This window comes from Periophthalmus magnuspinnatus, chromosome 10 (assembly GCF_009829125.3).
Source record: "Periophthalmus magnuspinnatus isolate fPerMag1 chromosome 10, fPerMag1.2.pri, whole genome shotgun sequence".
In the NCBI taxonomy this organism is placed as follows: Eukaryota; Metazoa; Chordata; class Actinopteri; order Gobiiformes; family Gobiidae; genus Periophthalmus; species Periophthalmus magnuspinnatus.
The window spans coordinates 35,625,328-35,646,866 of record NC_047135.1 but is presented as its reverse complement, the minus strand read 5'-3'; the positions used below and the strand labels follow the sequence as shown (position 1 = coordinate 35,646,866).

The window sequence follows — 21,539 nt, the reverse complement described above, 5'->3', positions numbered from 1 at the left end:
TCGTTTCTTCTTTTGGTTCTAAAGTGTGCCACTGTTGAGCTGCCTCATGTTAATGGTGCTAAGAAAGATTTTTGTTCTGTTTTCATCTTTTGTTTCCCAGAGTTGACAAAAAAGAAATGCAAAATATCTAGTACCGAACCCTCTTTATGAATGTAAATGCAGATGTTTCGTTGGATGTTTTCACGTCATGATTCTTTTGTCTTTTCATTAAAAGATTACCGAGCTTTATATATACTGTCTAGAGTTGTTACCTGAAGGAATCTTAATGAACTCTTGACACTACAAAATCTTGTATATTTTTTGTGTGCCAATTTGTAACATATTTTGTAAGTGTATATTTTTCTTAGAAAGTGCTGTGAAGTATTTGTGTGTGTGAGTAACCTTTTATGCGCCTCTCTGGGCAATGGAAAGGATATGACAACGACACGTTTCTGGTTTTAAAAACCAAAATATGAAAGTATCAACAGAAAACTAGAAATATAATTACATTTTGTTGGGAGTTTTGTAATAAGATCATGATCTTGTTGTGGGAGTGTTGTGTTACTGTGCAAAACACAAATAAGCAAGAAAAAATGAAAACTTAAAAAATATAATTTGTGATGCTGTTTTATAGATTTTCATGTAAATTATTTGAGTATTATTTTGTTTTTGTTTTGTTGTAACTGTTGCAAAGGTTTTAAATATTTGTGATCAAGCCTGTATGGTGATAATGTAATATTGGTAACTTGCTGAGTTTTGTAATAATGTTTATGGAGTAAATATACAAATTAAAATAAGATTTTGAATGCTGCTTTCTGAATAGAGTTGGTCTGTATTTTTTTAATCTCCGACGTATAGGCCACACACAGCAACAAGCATCAGGCCGTTTCATTTTAATAAAACACACACATCTGAGTAAAAATCACAACAGCGAGAAACACTTTTTCCAAACCAAACACTTGTTTTTTAAAGGTAATGTGTCAGTACAATCCAAATGGCCTGTTCCTTCATTGAAAGGCATTTTAATTTCTGCACAAGACTGGCTTCAGCTCATGTTATTTTAATGTCATATCTAATTAGCACTCAGGGTCAGGCATGGCTACAGTGACTGCTCATCCATAACTGTGAGGGGCTGCTGTGGTCCACACTCCAACTCACTCTGGCATGTTTAATTGGAGCTGGAGAGACTGTCTCACACCATAAACACGTCCTGTAATGTATGCCTCCAAAAATTGTCAGGTGGTATTAGCATTGTTTTTGTTCTTAAGTCACCCATAGCCGATAAAGGAGCAAGTAAATTATGCAAGGGAATGTCACACAAGCACCGCTCTGATTCACCTGCAGAGATTAACAAAGGAGAGTCTGGTGGTTTATTTGACACTGTGCTCAAATTGCCATGACGATTACATCCAGTGTGCAGTTAAGTATGTTTTAATTCATTTTGCCATTTTGTCATTATAGTGTGGACACAAAATAAGTGAAAACAAACCTCCAAACTAGACTGTGTGAATTTGATAAAGGGGTTCTGTCCTGTTACTGTTCTATAACATTTGTATTAACCAGAACTTAATCATATTTTCCTTAAAAAGAGGAGCTTCTCAGGAAGGTGAGTGTGACGGTCGCCCAGAATCCACAGGTAAGATAATATAGAGTTTTGGTTCTGTTGGTGCAGCCTGCAGAGAATGAAGCTGCATGCAGGTTAAGACACTGGCAACCCAAGTCTCTGACAGCAGCAAAATAAAACACACTGTACGTTTAAGATGCAGATTTGTTATAGATTCTAGATAATTTCATAATATAATATATGGTGGAGCTAACTAGGGTCAAAATCTGGTTCTAGCCTGTAGACAAACTGCTATTTAAAAAGGCCTGAGACAGGGTTAGTGCTGCGGTATTTGTGTCTCTGTGGAGTAAATGGAGTTCCACGCATCACCGCAGCGTGACGCTACAGCTACAGCAGCTCTGTGAAAACACACAGCCTCCTCTTTTAATCCCGGGGATTAGTCTCCCAGGCGCGCTCACACACAACGACTTTGTTTTTCAAAAGTTACATGACACAAACTGTACAAGTTCATGAAAAACAGTAACGACAAGGATCAGTAACAAAAATGGTGTCAGTTTATATTGAAAATCTTCGCTTTGTACGTTGACTGTTTTACCCACAGCCTCACCGGGTCATTAATTTAAAAAGAAAAGTTTCAACATTCACTAGGGTTTCCCCGCGTATTGTACAGTGATATAATCTAAATTAAATATTAATTACATTATTAGAAGCTTCTGGTAACTATTATAATTAGCAGAAGTATTGTGTTTATTTTGGAGCTCGGTGCCTGTCACTTTAAACTCGGGGTCAAATGTAGAATCCGGAAGAGGCGTCCATGGTCCTTCTGCAAAGAAAGAAAATGGAAACCAATCGCACTTAGACAAACAGTCAAGGCTTTTTACAGAGACATTTAACAAACCCAGTGTGTCCATCACGGCGACGTAAAGATCATAAACCCGGTAGAGTATTGGACCGTGTTTTTCTGTGTCTGAGTGTTTTCCCGTCTCTTTTCTTGGTGGTGGTTATATTAGCTCCTGTTAGCCCCTGTTAGCTCCTGTTAGCATGTTTACTGTTACGGGGACGTCATTCCCTGACGTCGCTCTGCTGTTAGTCTGCGGTAATGTTCATCTCAGTTTGTGTGTTTTACATTTTCATTAGTTTATGAGAAGTGACGCAAACAAACACAAATGTTTGTAGTGTCAATAAAAAAAAAAATATCGCTACTTTTAACCCGCAGCGTTGACTCGATGACAACCAGTCCAACAGCTAAGCTAACAGGCTAGTCTCATAATCAAATGGGAATAACGTTAGCGATCCGTTAATCCTTTATTTTAACAACTCTGAAGATTCTATATAACAGTTTAAATAAAATACCACGTGTTGTTTTTGTTCAAGGACACGGTTTTAAAGCGCAGTGTTTGTGTCGATCGCGTCGCTGTTTAGGGACGAGGCTAATGCTAGCTGCCCAGGCTAGTGCTAGCTGCCCAGGCTAAGTGATTCCATTTTGTTTTTATCTCGAGCCAGTTCAGTGGTTCTGAGATTCGGTTCTTTCAGCTCTGATGTAAAACACAGTGGTTCAGTGTTTTTGTTTCTTCACCACAGTTTTTTTTAGTTTATTCTGCGAGTTTATACAGTGATAACACTGATAACACTTTTATTAAGTTAATGGAAATGCGAACGTCCTGGACTTACGGTCACTAGTTCAGTTATTTGTAGAGTAATATGTCAAACTAAATGCTGTTTGTATTTAACTTGCAGCTGTTGAACTGTCTCTGGAGACCACACGTGAACTGCCCCTTCTGCATCAATGGAAGGATCAGACAGCACAGATCAAAGTGGCACTGACCAACCAGACTCCCAGCGGAGAAGTCAACTGGACCGCCTGGACAGAGAAGAGGCTTTTTACCAGTTTGTTAATAATCTCAGCGATGAGGACTACCGTCTCATGAGGGACAACAATCTCCTGGGGACACCAGGTATAAGATAAATTCATCCTTTAAAAATCATTCCAGTTCTGGTACTTTAGTAGTGTTTGAACATGTATTTGGAGAAAATAACATTGAATACATTACATTTCATTAAATATTTTACATATTTGTGCTGGTGTTGAACTTCAGATAAAATCCCCTGTATTCATTTAAAACAGTCAGCATTCTCACATGTTAGATTAGTTAACCTCTTGATGTAATTTGTCGCCATGCTCAGCATGTAGCTGATAATGGGCAACTGAAGCGTCCAATTCATTTCTGTCCCAGGAGAGTGGGAGGGAAAATATAAGTTTGGAGCATCCTTTAGCGGAGCATCCTTCAGGGAGAGGGCATTGAATGGACAGTGGCATGCCCTGGTAAGTGCGGAGGTTTTTGGTATTGTCCTATTAGTGTTCAGCTCAAGACGTTTTTTGTTTGTTTTTATTTATTTTTTGCTCTGATTAACGTATAAGTTTTATGTTGGAATCGATGTATGTCAAAGTTACAAAATCAGATAAATACATTTTCTCTGTTTTAGGTGAGGTGACTGAAGATGAGCTGATCAGTAGACTTCAGCAAATAAAACATGGTCTGGACCAACAGAATAATGCTGCGAGTTTACAGAGTGGAGAAGATGTTGGCGGTAAGGGTAATGTGAAATGTGCTTATGTAATGACGCTGATATCCTGTTTATGCCACCTTATATTTTTTCAGACCAACCAGGAAACCCTGAGGAGCCTGTCAATGGAGATAGTCTTTTAGACTGGCTGAACACAGTGAGGCGCACAGGCAACACTACAAGGACAGGCCATCGTGGGAATCAGTCCTGGCGAGCTGTAAGTCAAACCAATCCAAACAGTGGCGACTTTCGCTTCAGTCTGGAAATCAGTGTAAACCGTAACTTGGCTGTGGATGGTGAGCAGGTGACTCCTGATGGTCAAGAGGAGGAAGTGGAAAATGCAGATCCTCCAGCCCCAATGGAGACAGATGTTGTAGAAGAACCAGTGGTGGAGGAGTTGGCTGTAATCGTGGAACCGGAGCCAGAACATGAACAAGTTTCGCAACATGTACTTCAAGAACCGCCCTCGGCACCAGAGGTTGCTCTCGTACAAACTCCATTGTCACCGCCTCCCCCGTCACCTTCTCCACGCAGAGGACAGAGACGACCTCGCAGTCGCAGCCCTGAGCCTCACAGAACAAGGGCACGAACAGCTAGAAGTCGTTCCCCTCTAACACTTGAGCTGCCATATGTTCTTCAAACCGTACATAATGCCCCTAGCAGCCAAAGCTCAAATTCTACTAGTAGCAATCCACCTGTACCTCAGGTTGAGGGCAGTTCTCGGACTCGACAACACATTTCTGCGAGGCAGAGCCCTCTTGATGAAGATCTTCAGCCGCCCCAGGCTTCGGCAGAACCTGCTGCTGAGCCCATCAACCCTGATTCTCAGGAGGGGGAGGTCACTGCTGGAGATGGTGGTGCAACTGGCCGACGCCCTCCGACCATAATGCTCGATCTTCAAGTGCGCCGTGTGCGTCCAGGGGAGTACCGCCAAAGAGACAGCATCGCAAGCCGCACTCGCTCACGCTCTCAGAACTCAAACAATACCTTTCTTTACGAAAGCGAGCGCGGTGGTTTCCGCCGGACTTTCTCTCGCTCTGAGCGTGCTGGTGTCAGGACTTACGTTAGCACCATCCGAATCCCCATCAGGCGAATCTCTGACGCAGGTTTAGGAGAGGCCACATCGATGGCACTGCAGTCTATGATCCGCCAAATTATGACTGGTTTTGGGGAACTTGGCTACCTCATGGATTCAGACTCTGACTCGACCGATTCAAATCGTGGCGCTAACACTCCGCCAGACATGGCTGAAGCAGACCTCAGTAATGGAGAAGCACCCGGTGCTGCTGACCCCGCTGCCCCCGGGGACCAGCAGTCTGCCCCCGATGGGGCCAGACCACGGACAGTTGAGGGGAATTCAGATGAAGGAGATGCTCCTCCCCCAGCTGCGGGTGGTCGGGCACGGCCCAGGCCCCCCATAAGTTTTGAGGAGCCCAGTTCTCTTCCTTTCCTTCGCCTCGCCCACTTTTTCCTTCTAAATGATGACGACGAAGACCAACCCCAAGGACTAACCAAAGAACAGATCGATAACCTCTCCATGCGCAACTTTGGTGAGAGCGACGCCCTAAAGACTTGCAGTGTTTGCATAACAGAATATGCAGAAGGTAATAAGCTCCGTAAGCTGCCCTGCTCTCACGAGTACCACGTTCACTGCATCGATCGCTGGTTGTCTGAGAATTCCACATGTCCCATTTGCCGCAGAGCTGTCCTGGTGTCGGCCAATCGGGAGAGTGTGGTTTAGTTTAGCATGGGGCCTTAAGTCTCAAATTAAATTATGTAGTATCCAACCTCCATGAGAGGCTTGACAGAAGTGTTATGAGTTTTGAAGTTTCTTTCTTACCTTAGGCGAGTTTATTATAATGTAGTAATACAATTTGGTTGAGGTGTTTTCAAAACACAGCACTTGCTGCATTGTACAAGACATTTGTTAATATAACTCAAATTTAATCTCACGATATGCATGCTGTCGAAATCAACCTGTAGTTAACAAGCAGCTATGCACCTCCAAAGTCACCTGCACCGGCCCGAGCCTCACGAAACTCTGAGGTTTATGTGTGGAGGCTTTGAGCTGGCTCTTTTGGCTCTTTTGTATTCTCCCTTTAAAGCCTCATCAAAGCTGAATGTTGGTATTGTTCAGAGTATTAGCTGTAAATATGCTTGTAAAATAATTTGGCCATAATAATCTCCCATAAATTGGTTTAGCTTCAAAACTCGATTCTTTTATAATATCAATAACATACGTCATTTTGACATATAAAGGTTCTGATAAACAGATGTGTTTATTTCTGGTATTTTACATAGTTATGTACTTTTCTTTGTTCACTTAAATCTATAATGTATGTATCATTAAACATGTTGACTAAAGGCACGTGTGTTTTCTTTGCAAATGAAGAAACTCAGGGCGTCTTCATCTGTTCACACATTTATCAGAGTTTTTAAATAAATTACATCAAAAACATGAATATAACTTTAATAATGACGTAAACTTTCATGAGTCATTTGTTCATGAAGTAAAAACAGCATCACACCAAACTTTAAACGAGGAAGTGGCCGCACACAAGGGAGGTGCACAGAGGAGGCGCACACGGGGGGAGGCGCACAGAGGAGGTGCACACGGGGGGAGGAGAGGAGGCGCACACGGGGGGAGGCGCACAGAGGAGGTGCACAGAGGAGGTGCACACGGGGGGAGGCGCACAGGGGAAGACTCATACAAGGAAGTGTCCGCTGCGCACAGAGGAGGCGCACAGGGGGAGGCGCACAGAGGAGGCGCACTGGGATGGCGCTCCGCAGAGTCTCGACGCACCTGGGCCTGTTCCAGAGAGTTCTCCTGAAGGTACTGGCTCTAGTTTGTGTGGATGTTTGTTTCTTAGACACAGATTGTTCTAGTTTCGTGGATAAACGGGACATAAACCGCGTAAAGTCAAATCCATTCACATCAGACGCGCTTCCTGCAAACACGTCTGAGTTTGGTGCTTTGTCTTCTCCTCACTGACCGCAGGGAGGCGCTGCTCTGCACACTCAGGCTGCATGTATGAGACTAATCACGTGTGTTTGACCTACACCAGGTTAATGTCCATTTGCTTGACCCTGACACAGGCCTGTATTCAGACTCAAAGAGCCGCCAAAGGAAACTGTCCAGTGAAAGTGACTCATCTGGACCATCTGGTGCTCACGGTCAGGAGTGTCCCCCGCACCGTCCACTTTTATTCATCTGTTCTTGGGATGGAGGTCATTACTTTTAAGGTATGATCCACAGTCAGAGCAGGGTTTTGTGTTTTTCATCATTAGTTTGTCTGGTAAATTGACCACGAGCTGTTTTACCCTCCTGAGACCCGGTGTCCTCATCTGTGGACAACACATTTTGAGTTGTTTAGGCCACAGTGCAAATTTTTAGAAGAACAGCAACAAGATTATGTTCAATTTTGAATATTTCTAAGAGTTTAGAATATTTATTTTGTTTTAATTTGTATTTATTTGTATTTTCTTTTAAAATTTAATTGTTTTTTATTTTATTTTTTATTTTATTTTTTATTGTATTTTAATTATTATTATTATTATTATTATTATTATTATTATTATTATTATTATTATTATATATTTTATTTTTTTTATTTAAAGGCATACGTCTTCCTGCTCCTGTCAGCTGCACAAATGAGACACATTGTTCCTAAAGGCACAATTGTTTCTCATTGTTTTTTACACAAAATGTCTGTGTTCAGGCTCTTAATAGTTTTTGAAAATAAAGTCCTGTAGGAGCTCGAGTCTCAGGAGGTTAAGTGGATAAACTGTATTTTATCGCAGTAAACTTGGTCCTGTCTCAGTGTTATGACGACACTCACCTGTAGATGTCACTGTTTGTGTATATTTAAAATGTTAGTACTACTACGACCGTGTACTACTGCAGTATTCTTTTCTCTTCTCTGATCCAGGGCGACCGTAAAGCTTTGGGATTTGGACGACAGAAGTTTAACCTCCACGAACTCGGCAAAGAGTTTGAGCCTAAAGCCAAGAGTCCGACCCCGGGGTCCGCTGACCTCTGTCTCATCACTCAAACGCCTTTGGCAGCTGTGGCCGCTCACCTCAAAGTAAAATGTTTTATTACAGTGTTTTTCTGTTTTCTGTTCATCATTCTCATTATTCTGTTTTTTGCAGATTTGTGGAGTTAAAATTGAAGAAGGTCCAGTTGAAAGAAGCGGAGCGATGGGCCCCATCACCTCAGTGTACTTCAGAGACCCTGACCATAATCTCATAGAAGTGTCAAACTACGACCAATAAATGAAACAGACAAATATACTTAAATTAAAAATAAAATAAAAATTAAATAAAATATATTTAATCAACAAGGCTTATGTGAATGGGTCATTATTATTATTATTATTATTATTATTATTATTATTATTATTATTATTATTATTACTGTTATTATTATTATTATTATTATTATTATTATTATTATTACTGTTATTATTATTATTATTATTATTATTATTATTATTATTATTACTGTTATTATTATTATTATTATTATTATTATTATTATTACTGTTATTATTATTATTATTATTATTATTATTATTATTATTATTATTATTACATTAAACCCTTTAGTTTGTGGAGCTGTGGGGATTTGCTGAGTTGTGATTAAATAAACTAAATCACTTCTGATCTTAAATCTTTCCCTGTCACATAAACACAGTCGTCTGAAACTCAAACTTTAACTGCTCCTTTTTCACTCTGATAATCTCCTTAAGCCTTAAATAAAGTCTGGTCCTGGAGACGTAATGATTCACAAGTTCAGACAAAACAGAAACTATCACCAGGAAAGAGAAAAGTCCCGTCCACTTTACTGTAAAACCTTTAAAGACGTAAAGGCGTCGTGTTTGTCTCAAACAAGTTTAACTAAACTTTAACTCAACACTTCACTTATAAAACCTGATGTTTATGATCTGAGACGTCCCTCAGGCTTTATGATGATCACAGACGACTTTGGCACATTTACTCAGGACTTTGGGAAATATTATTATTGTGTTTCTTTGAGTAAATCGAACTAAACACTTTGTACTAATAACAGCACATTTATTTGAGTTTTTATTCTTTATTTGAGTCATTATTGCACAAAACAACACAATGAAAATGTTACAATAAGATTCATAATAACTTAAAAGATCAACAACAATATACAGCAATAATAATAATAATAATAATAATAATAATAATAATAATAATAATAATAATAATAATAATAATAATAATAACAGAAAGGAACCAGGTCAAAGTTTTTACAAGAGAAATGATTTTATCTGCAAATGGTGTTAGTCCTGGACACATCAGCAGCGGCTCATTTAGACCTGGTTTAGTCCTGGTTTAGTCCTGGTTTAGTCCTGGTTTAGTCCTGGTTTAGTCCTGGTTTAGTCCTGGTTTAGTCCTGATTTAGCCCTGGTTTAGTCCTGGTTTTAGTCCTGGTTTAGCCCTGGTTTAGTCCTGGTTTAGACCTGGTTTAGTCCTGGTTTTAGTCCTGGTTTAGTCCTGGTTTAGTCCTGGTTTAGTCCTGGTTTAGTCCTGGTTTAGCCCTGGTTTAGACCTGGTTTAGTCCTGGTTTAGACCTGGTTTAGTCCTGGTTTTAGTCCTGGTTTAGACCTGGTTTAGTCCTGGTTTAGTCCTGGTTTAGACCTGGTTTAGTCCTGGTTTAGTCCTGGTTTAGTCCTGGTTTAGTCCTGGTTTAGTCCTGGAGGTTTTTCCCACTGAGTTTCTGTGAGTTGTTCCTGCAGGAGGAGGTTCTGAGGACAGGGGGCGCTCTGGGACACTTCTCTTTTGTTTGACCAGTGTCTTTTCACTTCCTGTTGGTTAAATCCTCGCTGTCGTTCTGTCGCTGCTGATGATTTTGTTCTTTATAAAAACACATTGGACTGTCTCTCCACGTCGAGCGTTTTATGGATGAACTCGCTGTTACTATGATGTTATTGCAGTTTTGACAGGAGGGGGGCGCTGTCCTCCATCTGGTCCAGGTTCTCTATCACCTGGATGAGCTCCTCCACCTGTTCTGGGGGCAGGACCGTCGCGGCGTTGTTCCTGAACTTCTTCCTCAGACTTTGGTCGGTCAGGGGGTTCCTCCAGTGGCCGTAGAACGTGTCACAGCGGCCGGTCAGGACGTCCCCCCCGCTGAGCGTCACCCGCAGCTCTCCGTACATCCGGTTGAAATTGGCCGGGTTGTCGTGGGGATGCTCCACCCTGACGCGGTTCAGTAGAGCGTGCAGGTCCGGGCGCGCGATGGCGGCGGGGGTAAAGGACTGGACGGTCACTTCCCCGTCCAGGAGGGCAGTGCAGGCGTTGAACTGGAAAGAGTGACGCGCCTCGTGCTCCGATTCAGGGAACGGTCTGTTAATGTATTTGGATTTCGGGACTCGGATCAGGATTTCCTCCACTTGTTCCGGCAGCACCGCGGCGACACCGGCCCCGACCATGAGCTTGTTGATGGAGGCGGCCGCGTCTGCCACCCAGTGCATCCCCAGATGAGCCGGGAATCGTTTGAACCCCATGTCCTGAACCTCCAACAGGAACTGGACATTTTCCGTCGGCGTCTCCAAAGCCTGTGGAGCGTAATCTTCATAAAAGGCACTGAATCCTGCCACGCCCGGAGTGTCATCCAAAACAAACGCACTCGCCTCCAGGCCCCTAGAGGCCAGCAGAGCCGCCTCCAGGCCCAAACGCGCCGCATTGCCGATATGAAGCGGTTTGGACTGGGTGGCGGCGTTGGCCATGGGGGCCCCAGACAGAGAGGCCGCTATGGCCAAGGCGTGACTGCAACGAGAGGCGTCTAAAGACAGAAGACGGGCACAGGCCGCCGCGCTGCCCATGGTCCCCACGACGCTGGGAGGGTGGAACCTGCAGGAGGAATAAGACAAAGTTTAATCAGACAAAGTTTAATCAGACAAAGTTTAATCAGACGCGTCATGAGGCCTGGCACAACAATCACTATGTCCACGTATCGTTCAGTATATTTGTCATGACCCAAAAAACGATCAAAATATATTTAATGAGGACACACCGTTCCACACTTTTTTAAAAATTTCTTTTTACTTTCTAGTTTTTCTCAAGTTTTAAAGCCATTGAAAAAAACAAAAAACAAAAAAACAAAACCTTAACCAAACCCTGTGCCCAAAATAAACTAAGTAACAAAGGAAAAAGATCACGGTGAGTCAATGTAAAATAAGGACGGTCCCTAACGATAAAACAGCTTATGAACTTTCCCTACACAAAAAAAAAGACCAAAAACAGGACGTCCAGACTCACCGAGACAAACAAAGAAAAGAAACAAACAAAAACAACCTGGAACCATCATTTTTGGGGCCAATATTCATTGTTGATACTTTTTTTTTTTGCAGTATGATCAGATTCGAGCTGTGAATTATGAACGAAAACGACACAAACGAACGACTAAAGTGTTTCATTCTGCAGCTCAAGTTAGAAACAGTTTTGTGAATAATCTGTTTCTGGTTTGGTTTGAGTTTTATCGTTCATCGTCTTTATTTACTTCAGCGATTTATCAAACTTTAAATATGTTTTTGGGGCATGGCTTGTGTTTGGGGGTGAATGTTTGGACAGATTGTGAGTCTTATCGTTCACGGCTCTGACTCTTCGGGACAATCAGACTCATAATAACGTCCTTCATGAATCGTCCGTGTGTTTGTTTGATTTTTCTGGCGTGTTTTTCCGTCCGGCTTCGCTTGTTTTTCTGCAGGTTGGCTGATGTCGTTCCCGCTGCGAATCCAAATCCAACACGATTATTAAAACACACACCTTTTGGGAATGTTGTGGGCCTCGTTAGAGAACCTCATGAGCCGTCCTTGGACCTCGATGCCCACGTTGAAGGCCAGCAGGAGGTCCAGGCCGCTGGGTTTGTGCTTGTCCGGCGTCGTGTCACTGAGCGCCAGCACAGCGGGCAGGACGGCTCCGGAGGGGTGCGTGGCGGGGTGCCATGTGTCATCAAAGTCCATGGAATGAGTCTGGAACGACACGGAGACTTTTAGTGTGAAATCCTAACGCGCACATCTCCGGAGTGTTCGATCTCACTAATGAACATGATGAAGAGTGTGTGTCTCAGCTCAGAAAACACACACACACACACCCACACACACACACACACACACACACACTTATTTCCGTTTGTAAACAGATATATTCAGCTCCAAACGCCTCGACTGGGCAAAGTGGAAATTGTACATTCATTTGATTATTAGCACAGACATGAAGCAACGTCTGTTTCTCTCATTTCCAAAGAAAAAATGAGGACGAAAATAAAACAAAAATAGTTTCTCAGTTTTCTCTCTGCTGTAAATAAATAAACTCACAGCCACTCCGTTCACAAAGGCAGCCAGTGTCGGGGAAAGTCTGATGCCCCGCCGTCCGTACACAGAGCTGAGTCCGTCTGGGCCGTACAGGTGCTGCACAGAGAAAGGGACCGTGTCAAAATTAACACTTTTATTTATAAATATTGTGAAAAATGATCCTGGCAGACGACCAAAGAGCTGAAAGTTGCTCCTTTCACTCACACAAACACTGTCTTTGTCTCTCAGTGTTTAAGTCTTTCACAGGCCCAGGTCCACAGGGAGTAAAGGGGGGACTGCACAGAGTGACCACACCCCCCACTGACCCGGGACAGTCCCAGGTGTGAGTCATGTGTCCCCCGTCCCAGCAGATTGACACAAAAACAATGATTTGTCCAAGTTTTTTTCCACAAATGGGACAGGACTAAACAAGATCTAAACCAGGACTAAATCAGGACTAAACCAGGTCTAAAACAGGACTAAACCAGGACTAAACCAGGACTAAACCAGGACTAAACCAGGTCTAAAACAGGACTAAACCAGGACTAAACCAGGACTAAACCAGGACTAAACCAGGTCTAAACCAGGTCTAAACCAGGTCTAAACCAGGTCTAAACCAGGACTAAACTAGGACTGAACCAGGACTAAACAAGATCTAAACCAGGACTAAACCAGGTCTAAACCAGGTCTAAACCAGGTCTAAACCAGGTCTAAACCAGGACTAAACCAGGACTAAACCAGGACTAAACCAGGTCTAAACCAGGACTAAACCAGAACTAAACCAGGACTAAACCAGGTCTAAACCAGGTCTAAACCAGGACTAAACCAGGTCTAAACCAGGTCTAAACCAGGTCTAAACCAGGTCTAAACCAGGACTAAACTAGGACTGAACCAGGACTAAACAAGATCTAAACCAGGACTAAATCAGGAATAAACCAGGTCTAAACCAGGTCTAAACCAGGACTAAACCAGGACTAAACCAGGACTAAACCAGGACTAAACCAGGACTAAACTAGGACTGAACCAGGACTAAACAAGATCTAAACCAGGACTAAATCAGGAATAAACCAGGTCTAAACCAGGTCTAAACCAGGACTAAACCAGGACTAAATCAGGAATAAACCAGGACTAAACCAGGTCTAAACCAGGACAAGACCAGGACTAAACCAGGACTAAACCAGGACTAAACCAGGACAAGACCAGGACTAAACCAGGACTAAACCAGGACTAAACCAGGACTAAACCAGGTCTAAACCAGGACAAGACCAGGACTAAACCAGGACTAAATGCCCTTTAATGGAAAAGTTTCATGTTTGAGTCTCAAAGCCTCAGTCTGTCCTGAGTCTGTGTCTTCGTTCTGTTTTTAGTGACTTAGTTTCACTTTTACACTTTTCCCTTTGACTTAAAGGGCCGTGTTTCCTCATCACAGTCACACACGTTTCACACACGCTTGAGTTCTTCTCTCAGACAGAAAACACTCTGTTCCACCTTGTGATGTCATCATGTGGTGATACAGGAAGTGCTCCACTGTGTTTTTAAACTCCACACACCTTCATTTATAGAATCATTTGGATCATTTCAGACGTGGAAAAATGTTCAATTTCTACTGAACTAAAGGTAAAAGTGGGAGGAGTTAACTTGAAAACTACCACTTGATGACATCACAAGGTGGAACGGAGCGTTTTGAGCTTTGGAGATGTGTTTTTGAGACTTAAACTTCTGTAAACTCCATTTCGTTCACACCGGAGCTCTGTGTCTGACCTGACAGTGCCGCAGGACGAGCTCAAACACGTCCGTGGTCGTCCCGATGAGTCCCACTCCGATACTGTCCAGGACCATCCTCTTACTGCGCTCCAGGACGACGGGGGACAGGTGGACGGGCCTCACTTCGCTGATGAACCTGCCAAAACTCCCCGTCACCGTGAGGTCGGGGGACGGACGCTCCAGAACTGAGAAGAGACAAGAACGGGACAGATGAGACGCGGGGACAGAGGGACGAGCGTGGACAGACTGGACGGGACGGCACCTTTCACAGCCGACATGTGCAGCCCTCTGACCCACGGGACGGGCGTCAGGGTTTTCTGGACAGAAGACAAAAGGACAAGTTCATGAGATTAGAAAAAGAAAAACATCCGAGTAAAGTAAAAAGTATAAAGTACTTTTCATCTGATTTGACGGGATGTTTATTAAGTTTTCGAGTTCGAGCTTCGACTTTGAGCAAAACAAAAATAAACACATGAAATTCAGACGAAAAAGAAGAAATTGTTTGTTTCTGTGACTAAAATCTCTCATTTTTATCATTATCTCTTCATTTACACTTATGTGAAATACTTTTACTTTTACTCTTGAAGTGCATTTTTAAACAGGTCCTTGAATACTTTTACTTCAGTACTTTTTCATGTGACACTTTTACTTTTACTTGAGTAACTTTTTGCCTCTGTATGTTTATGTTTTGAGAATATATAAATGTATCAATATTTATTTTATTTTGTGGACTTAGATGACAAACTTCAAGGATTTTTTAAGACAATTTAGTTTGTTTCTAAAATCTAATCTGAGCTGATATAAAATTTAAAAAACTCTCTTGAATATTTTGTCTACAAATTAAAATAAATAAATAAATTGTAGTGTTTTTTTATCCTCCTTTTACATTTTCAGACTCACCTGTAGAGCAGAGATCATGTCGGGACGGAGCAGACGGAGCAGACGGAGCAGACGGAGCAGACGGTGCAGACGGAGCAGACGGAGCAGACGGAGCAGACGGAGCAGAGGGTGGATGCTGCTCTGAAGCGCGCAGCCTCGTCCTTTATATAAACCCCACGCACCTTCAGCTCTGGACAACAGTAAACAAAGAAAAATTTCCTCACTGGTCATCGGAATTCTGTTTCAGGAAATGGAAACATTGGGAGTGGACTTTTTATGTTTTTTGTGTGAGGCATGTGTCACCCCGGCTCTCAGATGTCACTGGACTCGCTCCGGTGGGGAATTCTGTGACTCCTCCCACCAAAGTATTTAAAACGAGCCCCGGTCAAACCTTAAACACTTCACCTCAGACCTCACCTGGCCCAGCTCTGTCAGGTAAGCGCTCGTTTTCTGTGTTCCATTTAATAATAATAATAATAATAATAATAATAATAATAATAATAATAATAATAATAATAATAATAATAATAATAATAATAATGTGTTCACCTGCTCGGGGACTGCAGATGGAAAGTAGCAGTAGCTAAATCTGGTGCAAATCATCTTTTCCTTGTAAGATTAATGAATTTGTACAAGGTCCCTGTCAAATAAAGAATAAAGAAAGAAAGAAATAATAATAAAAAAAATAAATAAATAATAATAATAATAATAAAAATAATAATAATAAAAAAAACAAAAAAATAAATAATTAAATAATAATAATAATAATAATAATAATAATAATAATAATAATAATAATAATAATAATGCATTTTATTTATAATCGCCTTTCAAAACACCCAACAACGAGACAAAAACAAGACAAAAATCAGATAAAAACAGACAAATACAATAAAACATGACAAAAAACTGATTTATAAAAGACGTGTGATTGGTTATAAAAGGCAGGACGGTCTGAACAGGTGAGTTTTGAGTCTGGATTTGAAGAGTGAAGAGAGTCTAAGGTGTGGAGATCATTTGTGTGTTTTTCTTTCAAACAGTAACTCCACCGTGTGAAACAGAGACTGACCTTTTGTCCGGTGATTCCCACGAGGAATGTTCATGGTCCAAACCCAAAGAATCTCTAGTTTCTGAAGTAATAATCCTAAAAAAAAAAAAGCATTATAAACCCATTCACTGTTTTATCTTACAAGTGCAGCAGTTTACGGTGGAGAGGACGTTCCCGGGTGAAAGTGTTTGTTTTTGTTACAGCTGAAGTGAACAGGACCATGTCGGGATCAGACGGTTTTCCAGCCAGTTATTATGGTGAGCCCGGAGTCTTGGGAATGCTGTCCAACGGGATCAGCGCTTTCCTCGTGCTCCTGCAGAACTTCAACACGGCCAGAACAGGAACATCACCGTCCGGGCTGGAGAACGTGCTCGCAGGTAAAGTCCAAACGAACCCAAGAGACTTTATTGTGTTTTTTTTACTCAGTGTGAACACAAAACTGAGTTAAATGTAAAAAAAAAAAGGTATAAAAACGTCAGATTGAGTGATGTTTCTGTGCAGTTTCAGCCTCAGACCTCAATAAAAACATGAAGTTCACAGCAGAGTTCAGACTTAAGTGGAATTCTTTCTGCTAAATTAATTATCAAGTTTAATTCGTTTTTAAAAAGTCAAAATAAAATGGAGCTACGGAACCCTCCAGGGGACATAGTGAGAATACAAAATATTATTGCGAAGGGATTTTTCTGTTCTGTTTTGCATAACTTTGAGGACTAATAATTGGCGGATTCTGGACAAAATGACTTCTGTGTCGTCCAGGTCTGACCCATAATAAAAGAAAATTTAAATCTGTAACTGGACAAAAGGTTTAAGAGTGAAGACGTTTGGCTGCTCGTCCAAGTTCTGGTCGGATTACTGCTGGACACTACTGGTCCCTTTCAGTCTGCACAACCCCGCGGATATATATGTGTTGTAATTCTCACTGGGTCCCCTGGAGGGCGCCGTAATCCACCCCATTTGTTGTTTTTTCTTCTGTTATTTACGTTTTACTCGTTGTTATTTTGTTGAAGTAGCGATGGGCCCAGGTACATTCACGTTGTATTTTCGTTGCCAGGTCTTCAGCTGATCATCATCGGGGGCGTCTGTCAGCTCGTGGCCGGTCTGCTTTCCTTCCGTAAATATGACCATCTCAGTGGCACGGCGTTCATCGGGTACAGCGCCCTCTGGAGCAGCTACGGCGCTACTAAAATCTACTTTGGCGCTGTGACTCCGCCCCCTCACGACCACAATTTACTCAACAACTCAACCTCGTTCTTTCAGCTCAGTTATGCGAACCGTTACTACGAAGAATCCGCCATCTCCGGTCTCGTCGCTTACATCATCCTGTCCTTTGTTCTCGCCTTTTGCTCCGCCACGGTGAACTACATCATGCCGTTCGTTTTCGGCGCGATCACGTTCACGCTCATTTTCGAAGCCCTCGGTCTCGTTTTCAGCTCCTGGGCCTTGATCGTCTCTGGCGTCCTTGAGCTGCTCATTTTGATCTTTGCGATTTACGGTTCCGCGGCGCTGCTTCTGAAAGGCCTGACCCAGCGACTCGTCCTGAAAGGTTTCGGCACGCCGCTTTTTAACGTCCTTTTATTGGGCACGGCCAACTCCGCCAGAGCTCAGAAGATTGGTGAGGAAAAGAAGAAAAACACAAAATACGCCGAACCGATGGCGTTAGGATTTTTCTGCGATACCGTTTCCCCTTTTATCTTTATATTCTACAGTTTCGGGTATTTTGTAAGTTTTGATCTGGCGGTTACGTGGGTCACGATAATCTCAGTCGCTCAGCTTTTCTCAAGTTATTACGCCAATCTACGCCAAGACTCGTACCACACTACCAAATTCGGGCTACACGCAACGTACTGGGCTATCAAGGCGTGGGACGAGTTCGCGGTATCTTCAGCGGACGCGTCTACGGGCAGAGAAGCGATGACCGGCGATTGGTTCGTTATTCTCGCCTCTTTGGTGGTTTGCGCTGGAAGTTTGAACGCAGACTGGCTCGAACTGGTTCACAATCTGCTCTTTTTACTGGTGACGATCTCGACCATCCCTCAGATCCGGTTTCAGGACTACTACGTGTTTTTCGGCGTATCTTGTTGTCTTTTTACCGCCGTCTCTCTTTACGGGACCTTCGCGCGGTTAATCAACACCATCGCCGAGAAGTCGCTCATCCCCGTAGGACCGCAGCCAGTGTCTGCCAAACGTTTGACCGACGCTTTCAAATGCCGGAAGAACGAGGGAACGTCAGAGAGTCGGAGTGACCCCTGCCACGCATCTGACGCGCTCTTCTACCTCGTAAACGGCATCGCAAGTTTCTCAGCTCTTCATTCGAGGATGGCGGCCGAAGATCCCGTCTTTAACCGCCTCACGGTCCCTTGGGTCCTCATCCCGGGAGCGGTGGTCCAAGCTTACATCAGCCGCTTACAGATAAACAACGGGCGGTTTGGGTCGGTCATCTGTTCCGTTTACGTCGCCGTGTGGGCTGCGTGGACGTGGTTTCGGTTTATAGGTACTAATTTACACATTTAACAGTGACGCATGTTTTTATGAGCTAACGCTAATGTTATACTCACAGTTTCAGAAAAAAATTCGCAAGAGGCCTACGGATTCACAGCAGGAGCCATCGCGCTTTTGGTCGCCAACGTGTTTCTTATTCTAATTGGTAAGTTGTGGTAAACGTAGAGCCATAGACTGTATATACAAATGGACAAAGCTAACCTGCTAGCCGCCGCTTCCAGCTCCATTCACGCTAATCCTGTCTGTGTCAAAACGTTTTATTTAGACACGAACATTAACAACAGACAAATCAGGCGCCTTCTTTCCGCGAGGTCGCTCCTGCTAGCGTTAGCAACAGGTTCAATTGACACACGGTCGGTAACTTCAACACCCTCGCTCCTGATTGGCTCTCTGGTTGCTATGATACTCGCGGTCGGAATTCCTAATACGAAACTCGGCTAATTTGAGCTTCATTCGTCGCGCTCGCTCAGTCCAGTTCTTTGTACAGTCTGTGGTTACGACTCACGAAAAAAACGACAGTATTTCTTTGTAATCGTTGTCGTCAAGCTGATTTTTATTATTTTTTTATTCCAGCTGCCTATAAGAACCTGGTGCTGCTGATTACGACGATCGTGATGGAGCTAGCGCTGGTCTGTTTCCTGCTTTCCACCGTCCAGAGTCTTCCATATGAACTAGAAAGTAAGAACAGAGGCATTAAAATCTATATTATTATTATTATTATTATTATTGCATAACTTCCCTGCGTTCTTCGTAACAGTCGCCGTACTTGCCGTTTTGTGCGTCGTCTGTGTGTACGGGGCTCTGGCGTCTTTGACTAACTGCGGCGTCCCTCTTGGTCCCGCGTTATTAAAGGTAAACTCACGTAAACGCTCGTCATGAATCAACGCACTTTTTCTTCCCAGAATTCTTTTTGACATATTTTTGTTAATGTCTCGTCTCAGCTGAAACAGGAGACCCCCCCGGACCCCCCGTGTCCCCTGGCGGACTCCAGACTCACTAGCGGGCTGCTGAAGATCGCGGCGCTTCTGGAGGACGGCGGGGTGTGCGGTATTCCTACGGACACGGTGTACGCTCTGGCGGCGTCCTGCAAAAACCCAGAAGCCATCGAGAAAATCTACAATATTAAAGTAAAGATATAAAGTGAATCACGTGTTGTTTTTCATTTTGGAAGTGCTGTGTTTATAATCGGTTTTGTTAAACACCAGGACAGACCAGCAGAGAAGCCCATCTGTATCTGCATCTCCACCGTGGAGCAGCTGGTGGCGGCGGCGCCTCCCTTCAGCGAGCTGCTCTGGGAGTTCATGAGGAGCGTGTATCCAGGAGGCGTCAGCTGCATCGTCAGGAAAGGAGAATGGCTTTTTAAACTCGGTACGATTCCACGACAACGTCTGAGTAATCCTGCTCCCTGATAACCGCGCCGGGTGGGTGTGGGGGGGCGTTATCTTTAACAGTCTCGCTCCTGATTGGCTCTTTGGTTGCCGTGACACTCGTCGTCAGAATTCCGAATATGGAACTTTGCTCCAAATTGTCCCTGTAACTGCTCGAGCCTCGATGAGCTTCATTGGACTGAAGCTGAAGCTGTGGTCACGTCTTTACAGTCTGTGGGTGAAATGCAGCTGTGACGAGGCGAGACGTCGATGGTCCATTTCTATGACTTATATTTTCTTTAAATGTTGATCTACATTCGCTCGCTCATCGTTTTTAATGTTTTTAATTATTTCTTTAACCCTTTTCTGTCACTGCTCTGTTCTTAGGGGTGGGACCGGCCTATGAGCGAGTGGGAACCAAAGACAGCATCATGATCCGAGTCCCTGACCACACGGCCACGGGACATCTGTGTGACATCACCGGGCCCCTCGCCATCACCTCGGCCAATCCCAGCGGAGAGATGGACAGCACCCACCACGACATGGTCATCAGGTAAACGAGGGAGCTGCTGATGAAGGTGCGGGTCATTCAGGTTTGAACTGAAAACAAACGTGTTTGATTTCCAGTCGACTGGGGCATAAGCTGCAGGGCGTCCTGTGCGACGGAGAGTCCAACGAGACGGTCGCCTCCACCGTCGTCAACTGTCTGAACATAGATGAAGGTGACGTTCAGACTCTTCTTCGTCTTTGTGTTCAGCTCCTCTTCATCATTTTAATGTTAAATATGTTCTTTTGTCCAGGATCCATCAGCATCGTGAGAGAAGGTTGTGTCCCTGCGGCCAAAGTCCTGCAGATCTTTGAGAGGATCAAAACCAACGTGGTGTGAAGAGTCTGAATGTTTTATGTCATTATCATTCATTTAATATTTATACTTTACTCCTACACCACTGCGTCTCAGGCACTTTAGTTGTAAATATGTATTTATTTGACTCAATGTTGTTGTATGTTTTAAAATATGTAAAATAAATCCTCAAACATACTGATGTGGTGAAATGTTTTATTAAAATGCACAGATCAGTGTTTGGTCATAATTCGTAATTAACACAGAATATTACATTAAATTCTCTTTATTGCTTCAAAAATGTTATTACAAAGACGTAAAAAGACATAAAAAGACATAACTCTGATGATCATGTGACCCCCCAGTGATCCAGAGTAACTGTAAGTGTAATCCTGCTGCCTTTAGGACAGGGCCGTAGACTGTAGATAAACATATATATATTGTACATATATATGTATAAACATATACGCATATATATACATAAATACTTATATAATTACAGACATATATATATATATATATATATATATATATATATATATATATATATACACACACATATACATACATACATACACACATATACATATATATACATAAATACTTATATAAAGAAATCTTGAATCTTGAATATACTTACAGACATATATATATATATATATATATATATACATACACATATATAAAGTCTATGGCTTCTCTATAAAAC

The 21,539-nt window shown here is 42.7% G+C and overlaps 4 protein-coding genes across 5 annotated transcripts; 3 read left to right on the top strand and 1 right to left on the bottom strand.

Annotated features, from left to right (window-relative positions):
* The first annotated feature begins 2,347 nt into the window (after positions 1-2,347).
* On the top strand, positions 2,348-6,472 carry rlim (ring finger protein, LIM domain interacting). 2 transcript variants are annotated; one of them, XM_033973961.2, is made up of 5 exons: positions 2,348-2,481; positions 3,281-3,498; positions 4,028-4,132; positions 4,204-4,325; positions 4,413-6,472. In XM_033973961.2, the coding sequence occupies exons 2-5, from the start codon at positions 3,330-3,332 to the stop codon at positions 5,847-5,849; spliced, it is 1,833 nt and encodes a 610-aa protein (XP_033829852.1). In that variant the 5' UTR covers positions 2,348-2,481; positions 3,281-3,329; the 3' UTR covers positions 5,850-6,472. The 2 variants fall into 2 exon arrangements, with proteins under 2 accessions (XP_033829852.1, XP_033829851.1); XM_033973960.2 differs by having other exon boundaries at positions 4,204-6,472.
* A 367-nt stretch (positions 6,473-6,839) lies between these two features.
* On the top strand, positions 6,840-8,389 carry glod5 (glyoxalase domain containing 5). Its single transcript, XM_033974326.2, has 4 exons — positions 6,840-6,941; positions 7,205-7,351; positions 8,038-8,193; positions 8,261-8,389. The coding sequence occupies exons 1-4, from the start codon at positions 6,885-6,887 to the stop codon at positions 8,381-8,383; spliced, it is 483 nt and encodes a 160-aa protein (XP_033830217.1). The 5' UTR covers positions 6,840-6,884; the 3' UTR covers positions 8,384-8,389.
* Positions 8,390-10,065: 1,676 nt separating this feature from the next.
* On the bottom strand, positions 10,066-14,525 carry irg1l (immunoresponsive gene 1, like; the record flags this gene model as incomplete). Its single annotated transcript, XM_033974446.1, has 5 exons — positions 10,066-10,990; positions 11,906-12,111; positions 12,457-12,549; positions 14,194-14,381; positions 14,459-14,525. Coding segments are annotated over 5 exons (1,479 nt in total), but the record flags the coding sequence as incomplete, so codon positions are not given.
* Positions 14,526-15,486: 961 nt separating this feature from the next.
* Positions 15,487-21,011, top strand: si:ch211-153b23.3 (uncharacterized). Its single transcript, XM_033974247.2, has 11 exons — positions 15,487-15,510; positions 16,327-16,500; positions 17,175-18,614; positions 18,681-18,767; positions 19,196-19,300; positions 19,380-19,474; positions 19,564-19,749; positions 19,828-19,990; positions 20,377-20,542; positions 20,617-20,711; positions 20,790-21,011. The coding sequence occupies exons 2-11, from the start codon at positions 16,344-16,346 to the stop codon at positions 20,873-20,875; spliced, it is 2,580 nt and encodes an 859-aa protein (XP_033830138.1). The 5' UTR covers positions 15,487-15,510; positions 16,327-16,343; the 3' UTR covers positions 20,876-21,011.
* The last annotated feature ends 528 nt before the right edge of the window (positions 21,012-21,539 follow it).

Bases quoted from the DNA above. Each gene is read 5' to 3' on its own strand.
- glod5 (XM_033974326.2), top strand. From the start codon at position 6,885: ATGGCGCTCCGCAGAGTCTCGACGCACCTGGGCCTGTTCCAGAGAGTT. The intron at 6,942-7,204 runs GTACTGGCTCTA...ACCCTGACACAG, and splicing joins TCCAGAGAGTTCTCCTGAAG to GCCTGTATTCAGACTCAAAG. The intron at 7,352-8,037 runs GTATGATCCACA...TCTCTGATCCAG, and splicing joins TGGAGGTCATTACTTTTAAG to GGCGACCGTAAAGCTTTGGG.
- si:ch211-153b23.3 (XM_033974247.2), top strand. From the start codon at position 16,344: ATGTCGGGATCAGACGGTTTTCCAGCCAGTTATTATGGTGAGCCCGGA. The intron at 19,750-19,827 runs GTAAAGATATAA...GTTAAACACCAG, and splicing joins AGAAAATCTACAATATTAAA to GACAGACCAGCAGAGAAGCC. The intron at 20,543-20,616 runs GTAAACGAGGGA...TTTGATTTCCAG, and splicing joins CACCACGACATGGTCATCAG to TCGACTGGGGCATAAGCTGC.
- rlim (XM_033973960.2), top strand. From the start codon at position 3,330: ATGGAAGGATCAGACAGCACAGATCAAAGTGGCACTGACCAACCAGAC. The intron at 3,499-4,027 runs GTATAAGATAAA...TCTCTGTTTTAG, and splicing joins CAATCTCCTGGGGACACCAG to GTGAGGTGACTGAAGATGAG. The intron at 4,133-4,203 runs GTAAGGGTAATG...ATATTTTTTCAG, and splicing joins GAGTGGAGAAGATGTTGGCG to ACCAACCAGGAAACCCTGAG.